We start from the raw sequence: 17689 nt of genomic DNA on the forward strand, positions 1-17689 counted from the left end.
GTGTGTCCAGACAAAACACCAGTTGGGTGTCGTCTGCGTATGGAGACAAGGAGAGAGGGACCACCTAATGGGAGATGGAAACATGACACTCCGACCAATCTTGTATCCCGGGGTAATGGAAAAACAGTCAACCCAATCCCAGACATTATTAGGCCAATTAGAACCAATCAAACAGTATAATACGATGGAAAAGGAGGCAAGCTTGAAGGCAGCATGGGCAGCATTCCAGATAGTTGGTGTGTTCATAGAAAGAGCAGGGATCAAGTCGATGATACACGCGGGAGGGGTTTGGGGGCGGGTGGACTCAGTCGCCCCCCCACAACTAAAAGAGAAACATTGGAGGTCTTCTTTGAATTTATGAATTAAAGATGACCTCGGGGATCAAACCGCAGTCGTTTGTAGGCTGGAGACTTCACTGCACTATATAACCTGATGAAAAATAACAACCAATTAAAGGTGAAATGTTGCATTTCAGTACTGCAAGTCCCAAGGAAAACATTTGTATTGGTTCTTGGAGTTTAAAACATGCACACCTTTTAATGTTTTCAAAAACACTATTAGAGGAAAATATCCTCTCTTGGTTTTGTGTGTGTGTTGATTTTATGAAAGGCAAATGCCATTTGTCCGGTGCAATTTGGGGGGGGTTATGCAAAGCCAATTTAATGAAATGTGTAGACTTCACCTTGATATGCTAATTTCTGGTGACGCTGCATCCAATTGTGTTTGTTGAGGAGTCCCCCCACTTTAATTTTTAGGACTTGACCCCTGAGAAAGAGTGAGAGAGACTGTGAGAGAAGGAGTTTGTTGAACACTGTGGTTCGTACACCGACAGAGGTCAGGACTTAAGGAAAGCTTGTGGAGAGCCTGCTGGGGGCTCAGAGGTTAAGGAATTTGTGCTAGCCTCCCTGGTCCCATACCCAAGATCCTGGTGCAGGCCAGAAAACCTGAGGAGGAGCATCACAAGCCTACATGGAGCTATATACAAACACTGGTAAAAGCACAACTCCTGATAGGGGCTATAACAGAGCCTGAAAGATGGCCGCTAAACTGGAAAAGACTGGAGCCTGAAGTGGGCTCAGCCAGTGAAGCTGAGAGCGACCAAAGTCTATAGTGGGCTCAACCATTAAAGCTCAGAGTGACCAAACTGTGTAGAGGGGTCAAGACCAGGAAAGTAGTCTGTGACTGTTGGGTGAGAATAACTGCAATATGAAAAGTATGCCGGTGGGGATAGTTGTGGCACATATTCTTGCTATTTATCTTCTAAAGAGCTTAGGGAGGCAAACCACGGCCAAAAGTTGACAGTATCTCATCACTGATTTACGGAGGGGAAGTAGGAAAAAGAAGCATGCAGAGGTGCTTTAAATATCCCAAGTGTGAAGTTGACTTGTAGAAAACAAATAGGAGTACTGTATTGTTCAAATGTGTTTATTTAGAATAGAGATACTAGATTATGGGTCCAATTCATGGAATCCAGCGCAGAAGTAGCGCGCGTGCCGAGAAGGCACGCGTATTCATGGATTAACCAAGGCATCAGTAGCCGTGGCGCAATGAAGACCAAGCAGCGCCAGTAACGCCCACAACACGACCCTGTGCGCAGGAAAAAACACTGAAATGCCCAATACGGCGCACAGTTCCTGTGCCATCCGTGGCCCAGCACACAGCCCCGCCATCATAATTGCATGAAAAATCCACGCTTACCCCAGTCGCACCTGCCAAATTGTGTGTAAAGGCCCGCACGTACCCCGTCCGCACACCAGCGTAATCGTGTACCCCGGTTGCACCAGCCAAATCGTGTGGAAAGGCCTGCGCGTACCCAGTCGTCACCCCAGTGACATCCTGTGGAAAGGGCCACACGTACCCCGTCCGCACCTCAGCGTAATCACATACCCCAGTCGCACCAGCCAAATTGTGTGGAAAGTCCCGCGCGTACCCCGTCCGCACCCCAGTGAAATCCTGTGGAAAGGGCCACGCGTACCCAGTCCGCACCTCAGCGTAATCACGTATCCCGGTCGCACGAGCCAAATCGCATGGAAAGGCCTGCGCGTACCACGCCATACACGCACAAATCCCCTGGAAGCAGACACCTCCTGACGGGACAGCCACACCGCAGCAGCCATCAGCCACAACCACACCCCGAAGGCAGTCCACACACCATGGGCCCACACCCCATAACCTGTGACCACACCCCACAGGCAGCCCACACAACATGGGTCCCACCCATCACCCGTGACCACACCCCACAGGCAGCCCACACAACATGTGCCCCATCACTCGTGACCACACCACGCAGGCAGCCCACACAACAGGGGCCCCCCCATCACCCATGACCAGACCCCGCAAGGAGCCCGCACAACATGGGACACCGTCCATTAACCGTGACCACACTCCGTAGGCAGCCCACACAACATGGGACCCCCCCATCACCTGTGACCACACCCCGCAGGCAGCCCACACAACATGTGCCCCCATCACCTGTGATCACACCCTGCAGGCAGCCCACACAACATGGCCCCCCCCCCCATCACCCGTGACCACACCCCGCAGGCAGCCCACACCACATGGGACCTCCCTCCCCCATCACCTGTGACGGCAACCTGCAGGCAGGCCCCGCCTCACAACCCCCCTACCCCCAACACCTGTGACGGCAACCTGCAGGCAACCACCCTTCCATGCCCCCCCATCACACGTGACAGCAACCTGCAGACAAGCCCCGCCTCATGCCCCCCCATCCCTTGTGACGGCAACCTGCAGGCAAGCCTCGCCTCAGGCCCCCCCAATCACCTGTGACGGCAACATGCAGGCAGCCCCCACCACACCTGTGACGGCAACCTGCAGGCAGGCCCTGCCTCATGACCCCCACAACACACTGTGGACCGATAGCCATAAATGCAGCAGATGTGAAATGAAATGCTACCATACGCTGCACACTCCAAGGGCACCTCAACCCCAAACCATTGTTCATGCACACCACAACATGCCACATGCCATTGGAAGTCAAACATGACACATGCATGCAAGTGTTCACACACATGAACAACATAGGCCAGCATCACGGACAGAGAACAGAGTAGGCAAGAGTGAAACGTGTGCTAAACCTTTGAGACCAGACACCACTTTGTTTTGCAATTATAAAATATATATTAAAAACAGTATCTAAGTCGTGCGCAGTTAAATCCAAAAATGAAATCAGCATGCAATTATCCAATAAATAAAAGATGGTCAAAAAGATAAAACATTGGATGTTAACAAAATAAAACAAATGAAAGATGTGGTCCATGTCCATACATTTCGGTCCAAATGAAAACACAAATGAAAAGAAAACCATTCCTGCATGGTGAACATAAAAAGAACTGTGAAACTGTGAAAAAGAACTATGTACAAAGATCCAGCGTCCACTGTCCCAAACCATGTCCAAAAATCCTGAAGTATAAAATCAACGAAGAACTATGTACAAAAAGTGGAGCAAAGTCGAATAATTCCAAATTAAAGAAAAAAAATAAATGAAACCTACACCTAAAGAACTATATACAATGGCAGCGGGCTAGTCCTTCGACTCATCATGTCCCCTCAAAGTGTCTGCCAGGGAACATCGAACACTGCGTCCACTTCCCCTAGGCGGACCTCTGCTCTCCCCTCGAGGGCTTGCAGGGACTCCAACATGCTACTCCGAAACTCCTTGCATGCAAGTCTCAAGGACCTCCGCCAGCCTCTCTGCCCGATGCAGTGTATTCTCCGCCCTGGCGATGGTGAGTCTGGCCTCCCGTGCCCGCTGCCGCTCTGCTGGCCAAAACGCTCCAACACAGAAGACATCCTTGTAGTAAGGTCCACGTTTTCCTCCTGACCGATGGCCGATACCTGCCTCTCTTCCATTGGAAGCCCTGAGTCCTGTCGCCTCCTACGCTGAACATGCTGCTACCAAGTAGCTCGGTGCTTATGCATCAAGGTCAGCCTCCGGGATGATGACAGCACCCGGGGCTGTCATGCATGTGCCCTGCTGCTTGATGCCTGCTCTTCTTCCATTGCCACATGTCCTGTCGCCGGCTGGATCTCCGTGGTGACCACCTGTGCTGATCCTCCTTCGACTCCCGACTCTGGCAGGGATGTGATCTCCACCAGAGTGGCCACCAGGGTTGGGGCAGGTGCACAGGGGGCCCTGGTGGTATCTGTGCCGGCAGACGGCGGAGAGGACAACTGGCGCACAGAGGAGGCAGACGAGGAGGGGGTCACATAAGTGGTCACCCCACGCACACATTGCGATACCAGAAAATGTGCTAGCCAGTCAATGAGACGACAGATCTCCCTGTGATGACGTGCAAGCCCCATAGTGGAAGCCTGCACATCATCATGAACGGATTCTGTCTGCCTCATGAGACCGGCTAGCACTGGTTCCACCCTGTACCGAATGGAGACATCCACAGGCATTGGTGTTTCCGTCTGGGTGGAAACATCCACCGCCTGTGGATGGGTCTGGCCTGGGGAATGCCCGCAGGTGCATACTGGTGAAGTCACAGTCCCAGGGACAGGATTAGGCACAGGCACCTCCACAGCGGCCTGCACTGCCTCTGGCCCCTGACCCTGGACTGCACCAGTCACACCTACGTCATCACCCCCGCCGGGCCGCATGTGCTGGGCTGATGTGGCCCCCTCCTCCTCTCACTCCCCCATCAACCTGGATGCCTCCCCACTGTCTTCTGCAGAGTATTGCCCCTGTACGGGCTCACCTGCCCCCCATTCCCACTGCTGAGGAGTCCTCCACCACCTTCGCCCTCCTGGACCTATCCTCAGCAGCCACGGCCGTTGACTCTAATGCGGCACCAGTCTCCTTGCTCCCAGAAGATGACAGTACCTGGGAGGATGACTGGGCCTTGCGTCTACGCCTGGTGGAGGCATCCCTGCTGCCGTGCTCCACAGCGCCTTCTCTGCCCTCTTCTTCCATCATCGCTGTGGATAGGGAAACATAAAACACAAACATCAATGCTAATGTACATCAGTGGCCCTGTCAGAGGTCACAACCATCATCACCGTCCACTACACACAGGGAAGTGCTATTCACACACACGCACAATCATGTCTGTCATTCACAACAGGCATTCACATCCTTAGACAAGGCACTGGTAGCACCTCAAAATTGTGCTTCCAGCGCACACGCATCATGGGTCATACACATCTAATTCACACACACAGCAGCTGACAGTCATGAAGCAGGCCATGGAGCTATCACGTCAGAGTGCACTTGAGGTCAAATTGGCAGCATGAGGCAATCACACAATCAAAAACTCAAGTAACATACATCACAGAGTGTAGGCCAGTCACACACTCACTACTCAGACACATGCACATGTACATGTTGACATAAGCACCCATGTGTCACACCTCTCGTATGCCCCAGTCCGGACACGGGGATGCAAACATGTGCACGTCTTTACATGCCGGTGCGCATCACGCATTTCAACACAGACACCATTGATGTCGCACATGCTTGTATGAACTCGCATGCAGCAGTGTCAGGGACATGCACACAGACATCTGTACAGGAGGCATGCCAGACATAAGGCCAAGGTGCACACTCCAACCACACATCAACATGCACACGCACTACGGTGGACAAGACCACATGGACACTTACCAGTCGACTCCAGACGGAGCACCAAATCCAAGAACGGGGCGTACAGCGCTGGGTAGAAGCGCACCAGGACCCGCATATCGTCATTGGTCAACCGGTCCTGGCGCCCCCTTCGGTCATCACCAGCCTTGAGGAGGCGCTGGGTCTTGTTGTGAGTCCTGGACTTGAAGTCTTCCCAGTGCTTGTGGACATGTTGGTAGTCGCGGGGTGCCACCCCCTCCGCGTGGATGGCACCCACGATGTCCACCCAGATCTTCCTCCGTCCTTCATTGCCGACTTGTGATGGTCCATGGAAGATGGCATCATGATGCCCCAGGACTTACTCCACCAGGATGCCCACTACCCTGGCTGAGAAGGTGACAGCGCTCTGCCTTGCTGCCGGGGGGTTGCCACATGCCTCAGATGGAGTTGGGTCAGACATGGCAACCCCCGATGCAGGTGAGGGTGTGCAAGGTGGTCCTGGGGCTGGGCTGTGGAGCGATGGTATGGCACATCAGGAGTCTTCCAGATCAGCAGAGGTGGTCACGATGCTTTAGAGCAGGCCCCAAGTTGCAGGGCACGTGGGCAGCAGGCACACAGAGTGGACAGGCAGCACCAGATGGCTCGTAGGAGGCAGCTTGGGGCAGTTGGAGACAGGTAAACAGGCTGGTAGGCAGGAACATGAGTCTTCCGTGTTACTCGAGTGGCCAGCCGGAAACAGAGTGACTCTGCATGTACAGAAACAGCACGTTAGCGTGAAATCAGAGGAAAAGCCCTAAGCACGCAAGTTACGTGACACGTGCTGAATGTTGGGCGTTGCCGTTCAGTATGGGTGTGCAGGACAACAATTCACTCTATTCCACCACCCTTGCATCGTTGCACCGTGTGACACCTGTGTGTATTGAGTTTGTGATTTACATGTCATGTCACATCCAGTGTACATGTCTCTGGGACAGTAGTCAGCAAGTCCCATCTCATGCAGTATTACAGATCAGGCATGGCTATGGTGCATGGCATAAGTGTTTTTGCATCTGTGATGTTGATGGATGAACTATGCCAGTCAGGTGCTCATGTGTGCAGCAGGTGCTATACACCATGCACTACAGGTTGTATTTAGCCCTTCCACACAGGTCCATGGCTGCTTTCACGCTACCCTTCACTTGCATTGATGCTGCGTAGGTGTGGGAGTTTGTGACATGGCAGGTTGATGTGTTGCATGACGACATTGTGATGCCTATGTGTATGGTCTATGGTATTTACATGGCTCTTCATTTATTTTTCTGTCCATGTGCAGGTGATGAGGCACTGGATGCAGAGGAGGAGGTGAAGGAGGAACAGGATAGTTAGCCATGACCATCCACCAGTGGAGGACGTGGTGTGGTAGCCCATGAAGTTCCACTGGTGCCACAGGCCATCCTGGCCCAGACTCTGAGTCCGCCTCCGAGGAAGCCTTAGGCTCTGGTGGTGAATCAGATCCGGATACCTCTGTGGTGTTGCAGGTGAGTGCATCGACTGTGGATGCTGTTGCATTCCAAATGTCTGGAGGGGGGAGGGAGACTCCTCACAGGGCCAGTCAGTGTCGGGACGTCCATCTGTGGTGGTTACGATTGCAGGGTCACGCTCCACAGTATTGACTCCTGGTCCTGGGGCAGCAGATCAAGGGAGAGAGGCAGTCCTGCAGCCACAGATGGTGTCATCACATCAATGACCAGGTACCCTTGGCCTAGGCAGGCGTGTGGCCCGCCAACGCAGTGGCCATGTGTTAGCTGGCGATACTGTGTGGGAGCAGTCCATGTATGCTGTTGCACAACAGACTGCTTCACATGAGATGTTGGCTCAGGGCATGGATAGGGTGGCCCATTCCATGATACCCCCAGCAAGACAGGTGAAGCACCAGCAGCAGGCATTGCGGTCCACATGCCGCTCACACAGGCTGAACATGGTGACCAGCAACAGGAGCCGACGGGCAGAACTGAGGGCTCTGCGTGCATCCTTGGCTGCAGAGGGTCGGGCCAACATGGAAGCTCTGAGGTCAGAGTATAGGTCCCTCAGGGTTGCACTGACTGCACTCGAAGCATCCAGCAGTAGACGGTCTGAACAGCAGATGCAAATAATGACTTGTACCATCACGCAGGAACTGCGTGCATACTGTGAGGTGATGCATGGAGACCTCCGGGCCATCATGTTGCTGATGCAAGCATCTCAGTCCCGCATGGCCACTGCCATGGAGGACCAGACCAGGGCTATACATGGATATCCTCCCTTTCCACTACCACATTCTGATGCAGCACCAGAGGGTGGCGACAGCAGCGACGGATCTCCCACTCCATCATAGCCGTGTGGCCCATTAACCCATGGAGGGTTCATTTTTAACATCCACACATGTGGGTGTTGACGTGCACCCTGCACCTCCTGCCTCCTGGGTGGACCCCCTCTGCCCACCAGTGCCCTATGGGCATTTTTTTTAAATTCGTTGTGTGTCTATTGTGCATTTATGTGACAGTGTGGTTGCTTTGTGTAGCAGCCGAGGATATCCACTATAGGTTCCAGCTGGTCCCATAGAGGCTTGTCTCGTGTTGGTGTTTGTGCCTTGGGTCCAGACACATATGCTACTCCTGCTTCCCCTTTCCATGGGCTTACTAGGAGTGCAGCATGTGAAAGTAACTTACACAGTGGCATTGGGCTTCCATATCTGTGGGCAGTCTCAAGTCCGACCTGTGCATACACCCCTAGTTGGATTAATGATTGTTTGTCCAGTGCATGGCTGGCATCATTTTATGTTTGTACATTGAGATGCATCCTTTGGTCATGTTCCATCTTCATGTATTGCCTTGACTGTCTCCATTGTTGTTTGCCTTGATGCTGTATGCGGTTCCCTGGCCCCCTTTGGTTAGCAGTGCCTCACGAATTTAGAAGGGTGCAATTTAGAAGGGTGGCATGTGTAAGTAACAACACATTGTGGCAGATGTGCATTTGGGTATGGTCACGGTCAGACAGATTAACTCTTGGGTCCTGTGTTTCTGGTTTGTTGTACTGGCCAACTGATGTTCCTGTGTACATGATTATATTGATCAGGGAGTTATTTCTTGACTTTTTAGGTTGATCGTTGCACGCTTTGAGACAGTAATGTTATGTGTTGGTCATTTATTTCTCTGTTTGGACATTGCATAGCATGGTGTGTCAAGCAGGTGACATGAAGTGTGGGAGGGTTTAGGTGACATACCAGTATTTAGATGTGTACTTTGTAATGGTGTTTGTGGCATACTCCATCTTCCATGTGTTCCTTTTGTGCACACCAGATTGAGATACTTTTAGTACTAAGGGATACACACAATGTAGCACTTCTGAGGACACATTCTCAGGGTGTTCAGGTTGGGACAGATGATTGTCCCTTTGTCATCATCGATTGTCACCTGGAATGTGCCAGGGTTGTGTGCACTCCGCAGGGGTTGGATTTTAGGTTAAAAAAATGGTGCCACAAGCTGGGTACGGGCAGCATCGCCATGTACTCTTTCCCCTTCCATGAGCAGCCACCATGCATGTGGTTAGGGATGTGGGGGCACCACCATGTCCACGAGTATGCCACGCCATGTTGCAACATTGTGCAGGACACATGCTGCCACAATGATCCTGCACACTACTGGTGGCGCATATAGTAGCTCACCACCAGAGTAGTAAAGGAAGCGGAAGCATGACTTTAGCACTCCGAATGTGCACTCCACTATGCCCCTAGTTGCAATATGGGCTGCGTTGTATCTTACCTGGGGTGGTGTGGTGGGTTTCCGTACTGGCGTCATGTAGGTGCTCAGAGGGTAGGCACTGTCCCCTGTAGCGGTGAGATGGGTTGTCAGTGGTGTGGTTTTGTCTGTGTGAGACATGCATGCATTTGCAGGGCCATTTGTACTCACCAAATGTCATGTGTTGCCATGCCTCCCAGCTTCCAGGGCCCGTTGTAGGGGTGACATTCTGAAATTGAAACTATCATGGGCGGAACCCTGGATAGTTGGCATATACAGAGGTGATGATTCCCTTGGCATCATATACAACCTGCACGTTGATGGAATGCCAGTGTTTGCGATTGATGTGCTCTGTGGCCTTAGGTGGACGTAGGGCCACATGGGTGCAATCGATGGCACCAAGCACTTTAGGGAAGTGCACCACCCAGTAAAAGTCCTGGACCACGGCCTGTCTTTCTGCGGGTGTTCTGGGCATGTATATGTGCTTGCGGACTCAGGGGCGCGCAGTCATGATTGCCAACACCTGGTGTAGGCAGCGTGACTGCGTGGCCTGTGAAATGCCCCCGACAATGGCAGTTGTCCGCTGAAATGACCCACTGGCCAAACAATGCAGTACATTAGGCACCTTTTCCAGGGGGCTCACTGCTTAGGAGCACAGAGTGGGTGATGTGAGGTCATCTTCCCACTCCGTGACCAGGTCTAATATGATGCGAGGTGGATACCTATACCTGCCATAGAACTGGTCATCAACCATCCCAAAAAGGCTGGTCCTGGGTAAGAAAATGCATGCCCTGGCTATCCCCTTCCTCCTGCGGTGTCCCGCGATCACTGCTGTGAAAAATGGGACATTCATAGTAGCTGTATAGCGTGTTGGTTTTTAGGATGCCCTTTTTATGTATTGTTTTTAGTGCCCTGTGACGCTTATGCCTGCTTATGTCCTCTTGGCGGACGTGTTTCCGGATTAACGCGTCATTTTCTGCGCGCAGGAGAACCCTGTTCAATTCCATGAATACGTGGTGTTAGCGCGCATGTGGACGCTGCAAGTATTTTACTGTGGTACTTCCCACGTAACACCCACATTTTCGCTTGTTCCCCGTTCCATGTGTTCCACCCCCTTTTTAGGTGACTGCGCTAGACAGTATGCGCCTTTGTTGGGCGTCTCACGCAAGGCATTCGTGTCGCAGTGACATGTTGGACCCGCGCAGATTCAGCGCAAGTCTCCGGTAAAAGACACGCTATGCGTTCCATGAATCAACAAACCGGCATTTGCGCGCATTTTGCACGAAAGCACCCGTTTTTCAGTGCTATTTTATTCTATCAATCAGGGCTTACATGCATTCACCCCTTTTGTTGATCCTCCATCTTGTCATGGCTAACCAATGTTGTTCCTTCTTGTGTTCAACTATCATCCCATAGTTCCTGCAGGAGTGCATCAAACCAATCGCCTTAGTGGGAGTAACAAGGTGCTTTTTTCCCCATGCCATGAACAAGAAGGCCATCCAGTCCAATGTATTTGCTTTGAATTCTGGGACTTTCTAAGTCCCAGAATTCCAATAATAAACAGGAATCAGTGGCTTTCTCATGCATTGGTAAGGGGAAACTTGCAGGCCTTTAGTAACTCAGAAATATGGAGTGACCGATAGAACAAGCTTTGGGATCCTGGATCAGGAGGAAAGGGAGCAAGCCTAGAACCTGTGAGCACTATTCCCTGCACCATCATGTGTTCCAGCCTCTCCTGTTTGCTGTTTATTTAGGTACACCTGTAAAGACTGGAGGGGAGCGTCTGTACTTCCGCTCTCTATTTGGTAGAGGTGAGGCACAGAAGACCCCTGCCAAGATTCTTTATAAAGGTAGCAATGGACGAGCAATCAAGGCCTAACTTCTCAGGAGGTGTTGCGGGCTGGTTATTAAGTACAGTGTAGTCTTCACGCACCCACAAAGGAATGTCCGCACACTGTATCGGTTAAAACACAGTCTTTATATAATTAATATTCAAGGTTATGCACAATAGTACGATAACTCATTTTGTAATCGGTTATCTATAATGGCAAATATACAGTTCTACGTGGTACCACAATTACTATTAGATCTCTTTAAAGTGCATCAACTGTACCGTTAAATGGCACACAAATCAAGTCATAAAGGAAACCAGCAATAGTGGTAAAAGGAAAGCAGTTGGTTAGAACAATTGGCAGAATATTGGCCCTGATACCTAGACACAGTTCTGTGTGGGGATCCCCCCAACTGGGCAACCTGTAGAATAAAGATATATCACAAGCCCAGTCCATATATTGTTCACACAAGACTTTCTAATAGTTCTGCATCCCCAAAGTACCTGGTGTTGTAGCGTTCCTTGTCGGGGAATCGACGGCCCTTCTTGAGGGCCCTACCTTTAAGGCAGGAGTCACAGGTCGTTGAACGTCCGGAGGAGAACAGGGTGAACTATGGCGGTGAAGTGGCAGCTTTGTTCCTAGCAGTGCTTGTTGACGTGGGAACGTAAACGTCCTGCAAGGAGGAGGCGTGCGGGGCACCTCGAGGTCGATAGTTCTGGACCGCAAAGAGTTTGAAGAACTGTGGCCCAGCAAGGGCGTCGAGTCGTCGGCGTCTCTGTGGTCTTTGGGTGGCAGGAAACCCACCGGTGGACACTCCTCGGTGCGTCGCCGGTCAGGCCTTCTCCAGCAGAATAAAGCGGCGGCAATGCGGACGAGAGCATCCTTGGATTTGAAAGTTCTTAGGCAAACGGGAGCACGGCGGCTCCGGTCGGCGACAGCAGTCGGCGACAGTGGCGGACAACAGTCTGGGCACTTCTCCTTGGGATTCCACGGCAGTCCCTGTGTCGGGTCGGCAGCCTGTCGTAGGTCTGCCTACCAGGGAGCTTTGGCAAAGATCAGCTGGTGCACGATGGTCCCTCGTAGCTCTGGAAGAGAATGTCTTACCGGGGCCTCTCTGGGTCAGTCATTGGAGAGACAGCAGCTTTCAGATTGATGAAGGAGAGCAACAGCAATTCTTCTCTTCCAGCAGGGTTTCAAGGTCAAGTTTCAGTTTCACTCCAGTTACTCTTCAGCTTCTAAACACGAATTCTAGCAGTGAGAGGCCCCCAGATATACTAGTTGGTCTCCCATTCATTCTGCTGGGTCACACTCTGGCAACCAATCGGTCAGAAGGGCATTCATGCAGGCAGGCAGCCAATCAGGTGCATAGTGCATTCAGGCCATTCACTTCTCTCCAGACACTGACAGCAAGTTATGGGTATTGGGACAAGTACCCAGCTATTCAACACTCCAGACTGCATTCATAACAGTTTCGGGCAGGGCTGTCTCAGCCATTGTGTCAAACACCAGATACTAGACATCCACACGACAAAATGCGTATTTGTCACACACTCCATTCACCCAGGTCCCACCCACAGGTGTACCCACAACATACGGCCGTTGGGAAGGCTCCAGCCAGTCTGGTCAGCACTTCCCCACACTACCATATATGGAACTTCCACCCAACAGCCAGTTCGGGGGAAGGGACAGAGACAGGGCTTCCCGGGACTTTGGGAAAAAAAAGGTAACAGGCAATAGAAAGCAAGAGGCCACAGGGGCCATCTTGTTTCCCATCAGGAATCAACTGATTCCAATGGCAGGGCCTGGGTATCCCAAAATGGAGGATACTCAGAGCACCTGTCAAATTCAGCATGGAGCTGCCACCAGCCCATACCCTGCTCTGTGGGCCACAAACATACACTAGGGGCACAGGGTTGTACCCCACCCATGGGTGCCATAAGAGTATCCCATGGGTCTGTTCACTAAAACCAAAAGAGACACTAAAACCAAAAGAGAGAGCTGCACCGCCAGGAGTCCCACATGAACTCCTGTGCGGAAAACACGACAGAACACACGATAAAAGGCAGTAAAGGACAAGGATACGGAGGCCCTGTCCCTCCGATGCATTTCCAGCATCACAAAACCAAGTAGAGGCCATTTGTTACATTGAGAAGGTTCAGGGATAAACAGGACAAAAAGATGAGCACTGCCAGATTTATTGACGTAAATTCACATAATGGCTTCAGGAGAGAGCCAGGCTCCCCTCCTGATCAGTGCCTCTCCACCCTGTTCAAAAGCTTCTTCCACCTGCCACACTTAGATCAATCACACTACGAACACCCCTATTCTGAATACCAATACACTGTTTCCATGGTAGAAGTCGGAGCCCGAGGATGTTGTTACCTGTACATAGTGAAGATCGCATGTAGTGATAAAAAGGCCCAGCAACATCCTCTTCTGCTCTTCTGTTTTTGTTACCCCCTTAACTGTATAGGCTTTTGTCCAAGCTTTCCTGATGTACAAATAAAGCGGGTCAAACCTTCTTTCTTTTGTCCTGATTTTTCTATGGCTTCATCATTGATACAGATTTTTAAACGAGAGGCTGCGAGATGGAGCTTTGTTTCTGGAAATGTGGTGAATGCAACCCAAGCTACATCAGGCATCAGAGCAAGGGTTAATGTTATGAAAGCCTCAGGAAACCTATGATACATTACACGTGCCAGTAACATTTAAATAACAAATACATTTAAGCATTCACATTAGGGAGGTACTTGTGTCTAACTAGACCAAAACAATTAAATATCTGATGCAGAAATATGAGAGAGCAAGAAAACCTTTCACATTTAGAAAGGAGGAGACATTTGCTGCAACAGGACAACAGGTTTAAAATCAGATTGCCAAGTACAACTACAAACCACTGGCATGCAAATGACCAGGATATAAACACTGGTTTCCAGTGATAGAAGTCTGAAATTGTGCGTGCCGGCAATATGTGTAGCCGTTATTATTGAGTATTTAACCTTTTACAGAGATGGCAAAAGTGTGCAGAAGGTCTCAATGAGGTATATGAGATAATGTCAAGCAAAAGCACACAAAAAACGATCAATAGCCGCATTTTTTCCAGACATGGTTAACTTTACACAGAGCATCCGGACCTACCTCAATGTCTTTTAGGGCCAGCACATTCTTCATGTTCCGCTGAGCTATTTCCACCTTGGGCGCAATTCCACACACCCCACAGATCATGTCGTTGTAGTCTCGGATGGTGAGGCACTCAAAAGCCCAGTAGTAGTTACAGAGAAGTTCCTGCAGCTGGAGAACTTCCTCGGGACTCAAGGTTTTCACTGGAACACATGGAAAGAAGGCAAAAAAAAGAGTCAACGTCAGAGCTTTTAGTGGATTACAGAGCAATGTGGCAAACAAAGAGGCAGCACAGAATGATATCAGAGCATGCAGGCTGGTTTATTCTTCTTTCAGGTTACAGGTTAGATCAGGATACTTTTAAAAAAAGTTTTTTTTTTAATTAAAGGATTTGGTTTATTTAGAAGAAAAAAAAGGTAACCCTTTAACACTTAAGAGACAATAAAGGAAGAGGTTTCTCCATTACAATTTACATCCACATCATTATTAATCATTAATTCCTAAATCAATTAACAGATAAAACCTCCCAATTCACTTTACGCCCTCCATTGATTCCTAAACCCTTGTCCTCACATCTCTCTGAAAATAGAATGCTTTCCACAAACTTCATACCAACCAGTACCATGCCCACCTTTTCCCCCCTTATGAACATTTCCCACCATTCCACGGCCGTAAGTGATTTGGATTGATCAATAAAGCCTCCCAAGTAACAATGTCTTAACTCCCTCAAAGCACTGCATGTCACCATCAGATGGATAGTGACTCCACAGCCCCTTCTTCCCCGCAGTATCAACATATTGCGTCCACTATTCCTACTTGTCTCCTCCTCAGTTGAATCTCTCTAGTCGGCAGAATATTCAGACATGTTCTCATGAACAGGTCTCGATAATGTGCCGATAGGAATTTTCGCAGATATCTGGGGGTTTCATATCCGCAGACCAGTCCAACTGCTAGTTTCTTAGCCTTCCCAAGTTCTTGTGTAAGGATTCAATCAAGCAATTTCCTTTTAACCTTCAATGGGTTCTCTATCAGCATTTCACTTGGGATATCATTATGCCGAGAATAGTCTGGCATTTCTCCTTCCATATCCCCAGCCATTTATGTCCTAGTTTTGATCGTCTTCTCTTAGAATTTTGGGTGGGGCTATATTATCGTCAACCATGCATTTTCTAAACAAAGATATTGTCTTCCATGTTACAATAGATTCCATCGATTGGAGCCCAAGCTCCAATCAAATTGCTATCACTGGCAATGAATTTGGAAGAGTCAATACCTTTCTCCAAAAATGCCCTTCTAAAAAGGTCCCAGACTTTCCATGAGAAACTCAACATACCTTCAGCCCCAAAGGCTAGAATTTGGACCACCTTCTGTTTATAAAAGGTTATCAGAGGACACATTGAGAAGGTGCCCTATCTCTTGTGCATTGCTCTCCCGTGTACCGCCAGTTGTTTAGTCTTGGCCCAGAGTTTCCTGAGATGCGCTTGATCATTCATATTCTTGTTTAGCACCACTCCCAGGTATACCATTGTTTCCACAATCTCTAGGCGTTCCCCTCCTATGTTCCACTTGTAATGGTTCCGATGTTTCCTTTTTACTGATGTCATCACCAAAACCTTAGATTTTATTACTTTTACGCAGAGCCCTTTTGACTCCAGGTACATTCGGAAGGCATTCAGCCAGCTCTCCAGCTCTATCTGCGTTTGGTCAATAAAGACCATGTTGTCCGCATAAAGGACACAGGGCACCTGAATACCATTCATTTTTGGAGGGAAAGCCCGAACAGACTTCTGAGAGTCACCCAAGTCTGCCACATGTTGATTAAATAAAAAGGGCCAGTGAGCAGCCTTACTTAAGACCCCTGTACATGCCAATTTTGGTCGGGAGCATCCCCTCTGGTGACAATCTTACCCAAATCTAATTGTCAGTATACAAGTCATTTTCTTTCAAGTAGTTCATCCCAAAGTCTGTCCCTATTCACCCCATCAAAAGCTCTCTTAAGATCCATAAACAGCAGATAGATATTTGAACCTGTACCCAAGGCTTGCAGTTTTAAAAGGCTGATCAAAACAGGTTTAGGGTTGTGCCCACCCCATTCACAAATCCTGTCTGGCAGGCATCAAGACCGTCTAACCTGCTCAACCCAGACATTCAGGTCTCTTAATAAGGTTGTTGCGAACAGTTTTCCCAAAGAATCAAGAAGAGAGATTGTGCGATAATTCCTCTCTCCAAGTCTCTGGGATCTGTTTTGTAGCTAGGACCTGGAGGAAAATTTGCAGTGCAAAATCGGTCCAGAATTCCACATTTTCTTTCAGCATATGATTGGAAAGACCATCAGGCCCAGCTGCTCTCGATGTACTCAGTCTTATAATAATTATCCTGCTGTCATCCCATTGTATGCTAATTACCCCAGCCCCCTCCACATCACTGCAAATATAGTGTGGTTCAGATGCCCTTCTCTAAAATAATTTGGCATAAAAATCTATCCATTTATCTTCAGGGACCTGACTAATCATGAGAGGCCGCCCAAGATCTCCTGTATTATTCAGTAGGCCCCAAAAGTTTCTTGTATTCGCCCTGAAAACTGCGCTCCACATTTGCTCAGCATCAAACTGCAAACTTTTAGCCTTAGATGCCAAGAGCCAGTTTCGATATTGCTGCTTTCTTTATTTCACTTGTTTAGGCATATCCAGAGAATTTTCTTTTCTTAATTCTCTAATATCTGCTCTTAGTTTTTTCTTAGCCACCCCCACTTCATTATTAGTGGCATGGACTAGATGAAAGTCTGGTCTTCTAAAAGCTTGTTTCTTTTCCTTATAGTCCCTCAGAATCCAACCGTAGTCAACTTCCATTGGATAAACCACCACAAATTCATCAAAAAGTGCCGCCATCTTCGGGATATCGGACGGTTTTATTCTGAGTCTATTTCGGCCGCCTGTTGGCTCGACCATGTTAACCATACCTTCCCTCTCCCAGTCTCCCAGCAATTCCCAACATAGTGCCATCAAGTCATGATCACTTGACTTCATTTCCATAATTTCAAATTTCAAGATTGAAGCAGGAACATTATTCAATACAAAGCAGTAGTCCACGTAGGCTCTCAAGGCACCAATCCTCCAGGTCATTGCCCCTGGTATATCACCACTTGTTTGACCATTTAACATTGATAAATCATGGGACTCCACTTCATTGAGCCATAGTAGCTCAATTTCTCCTAATACTGATTCATTTTTCACTTTCCCCAAAATGTCTAAGTAATGTGGATTAAAATCCCCACATACAATTATCTGTGCATTTGCTGTAGTCATGCGGACATCATCTATTAAGGAGATAACAGAGTCCAAAAACTTGCAGGCCGATGGTACACTTGGGCTCCAATATACATTTAAGAGAACAATGGA

General features: G+C 49.3%; 1 protein-coding gene across 3 annotated transcripts in view; it reads right to left on the bottom strand.

Moving 5' to 3' along the window:
• HMGXB3 (HMG-box containing 3) overlaps positions 1-17689 on the bottom strand; it is a 1885602-nt gene that overhangs the window by 367353 nt on the left and 1500560 nt on the right. For all 3 annotated transcript variants that reach the window (XM_069654075.1, XM_069654073.1, XM_069654076.1), the window contains one exon: positions 14310-14494. In XM_069654075.1, the coding sequence (XP_069510176.1) occupies positions 14310-14494 (185 nt within the window). The remainder of the gene's footprint in view (positions 1-14309; positions 14495-17689) is intronic.

Source organism: Ambystoma mexicanum, chromosome 3q (assembly GCF_040938575.1).
Source record: "Ambystoma mexicanum isolate Mex_15411 chromosome 3q, UKY_AmexF1_1, whole genome shotgun sequence".
NCBI classification, from domain to species: Eukaryota; Metazoa; Chordata; class Amphibia; order Caudata; family Ambystomatidae; genus Ambystoma; species Ambystoma mexicanum.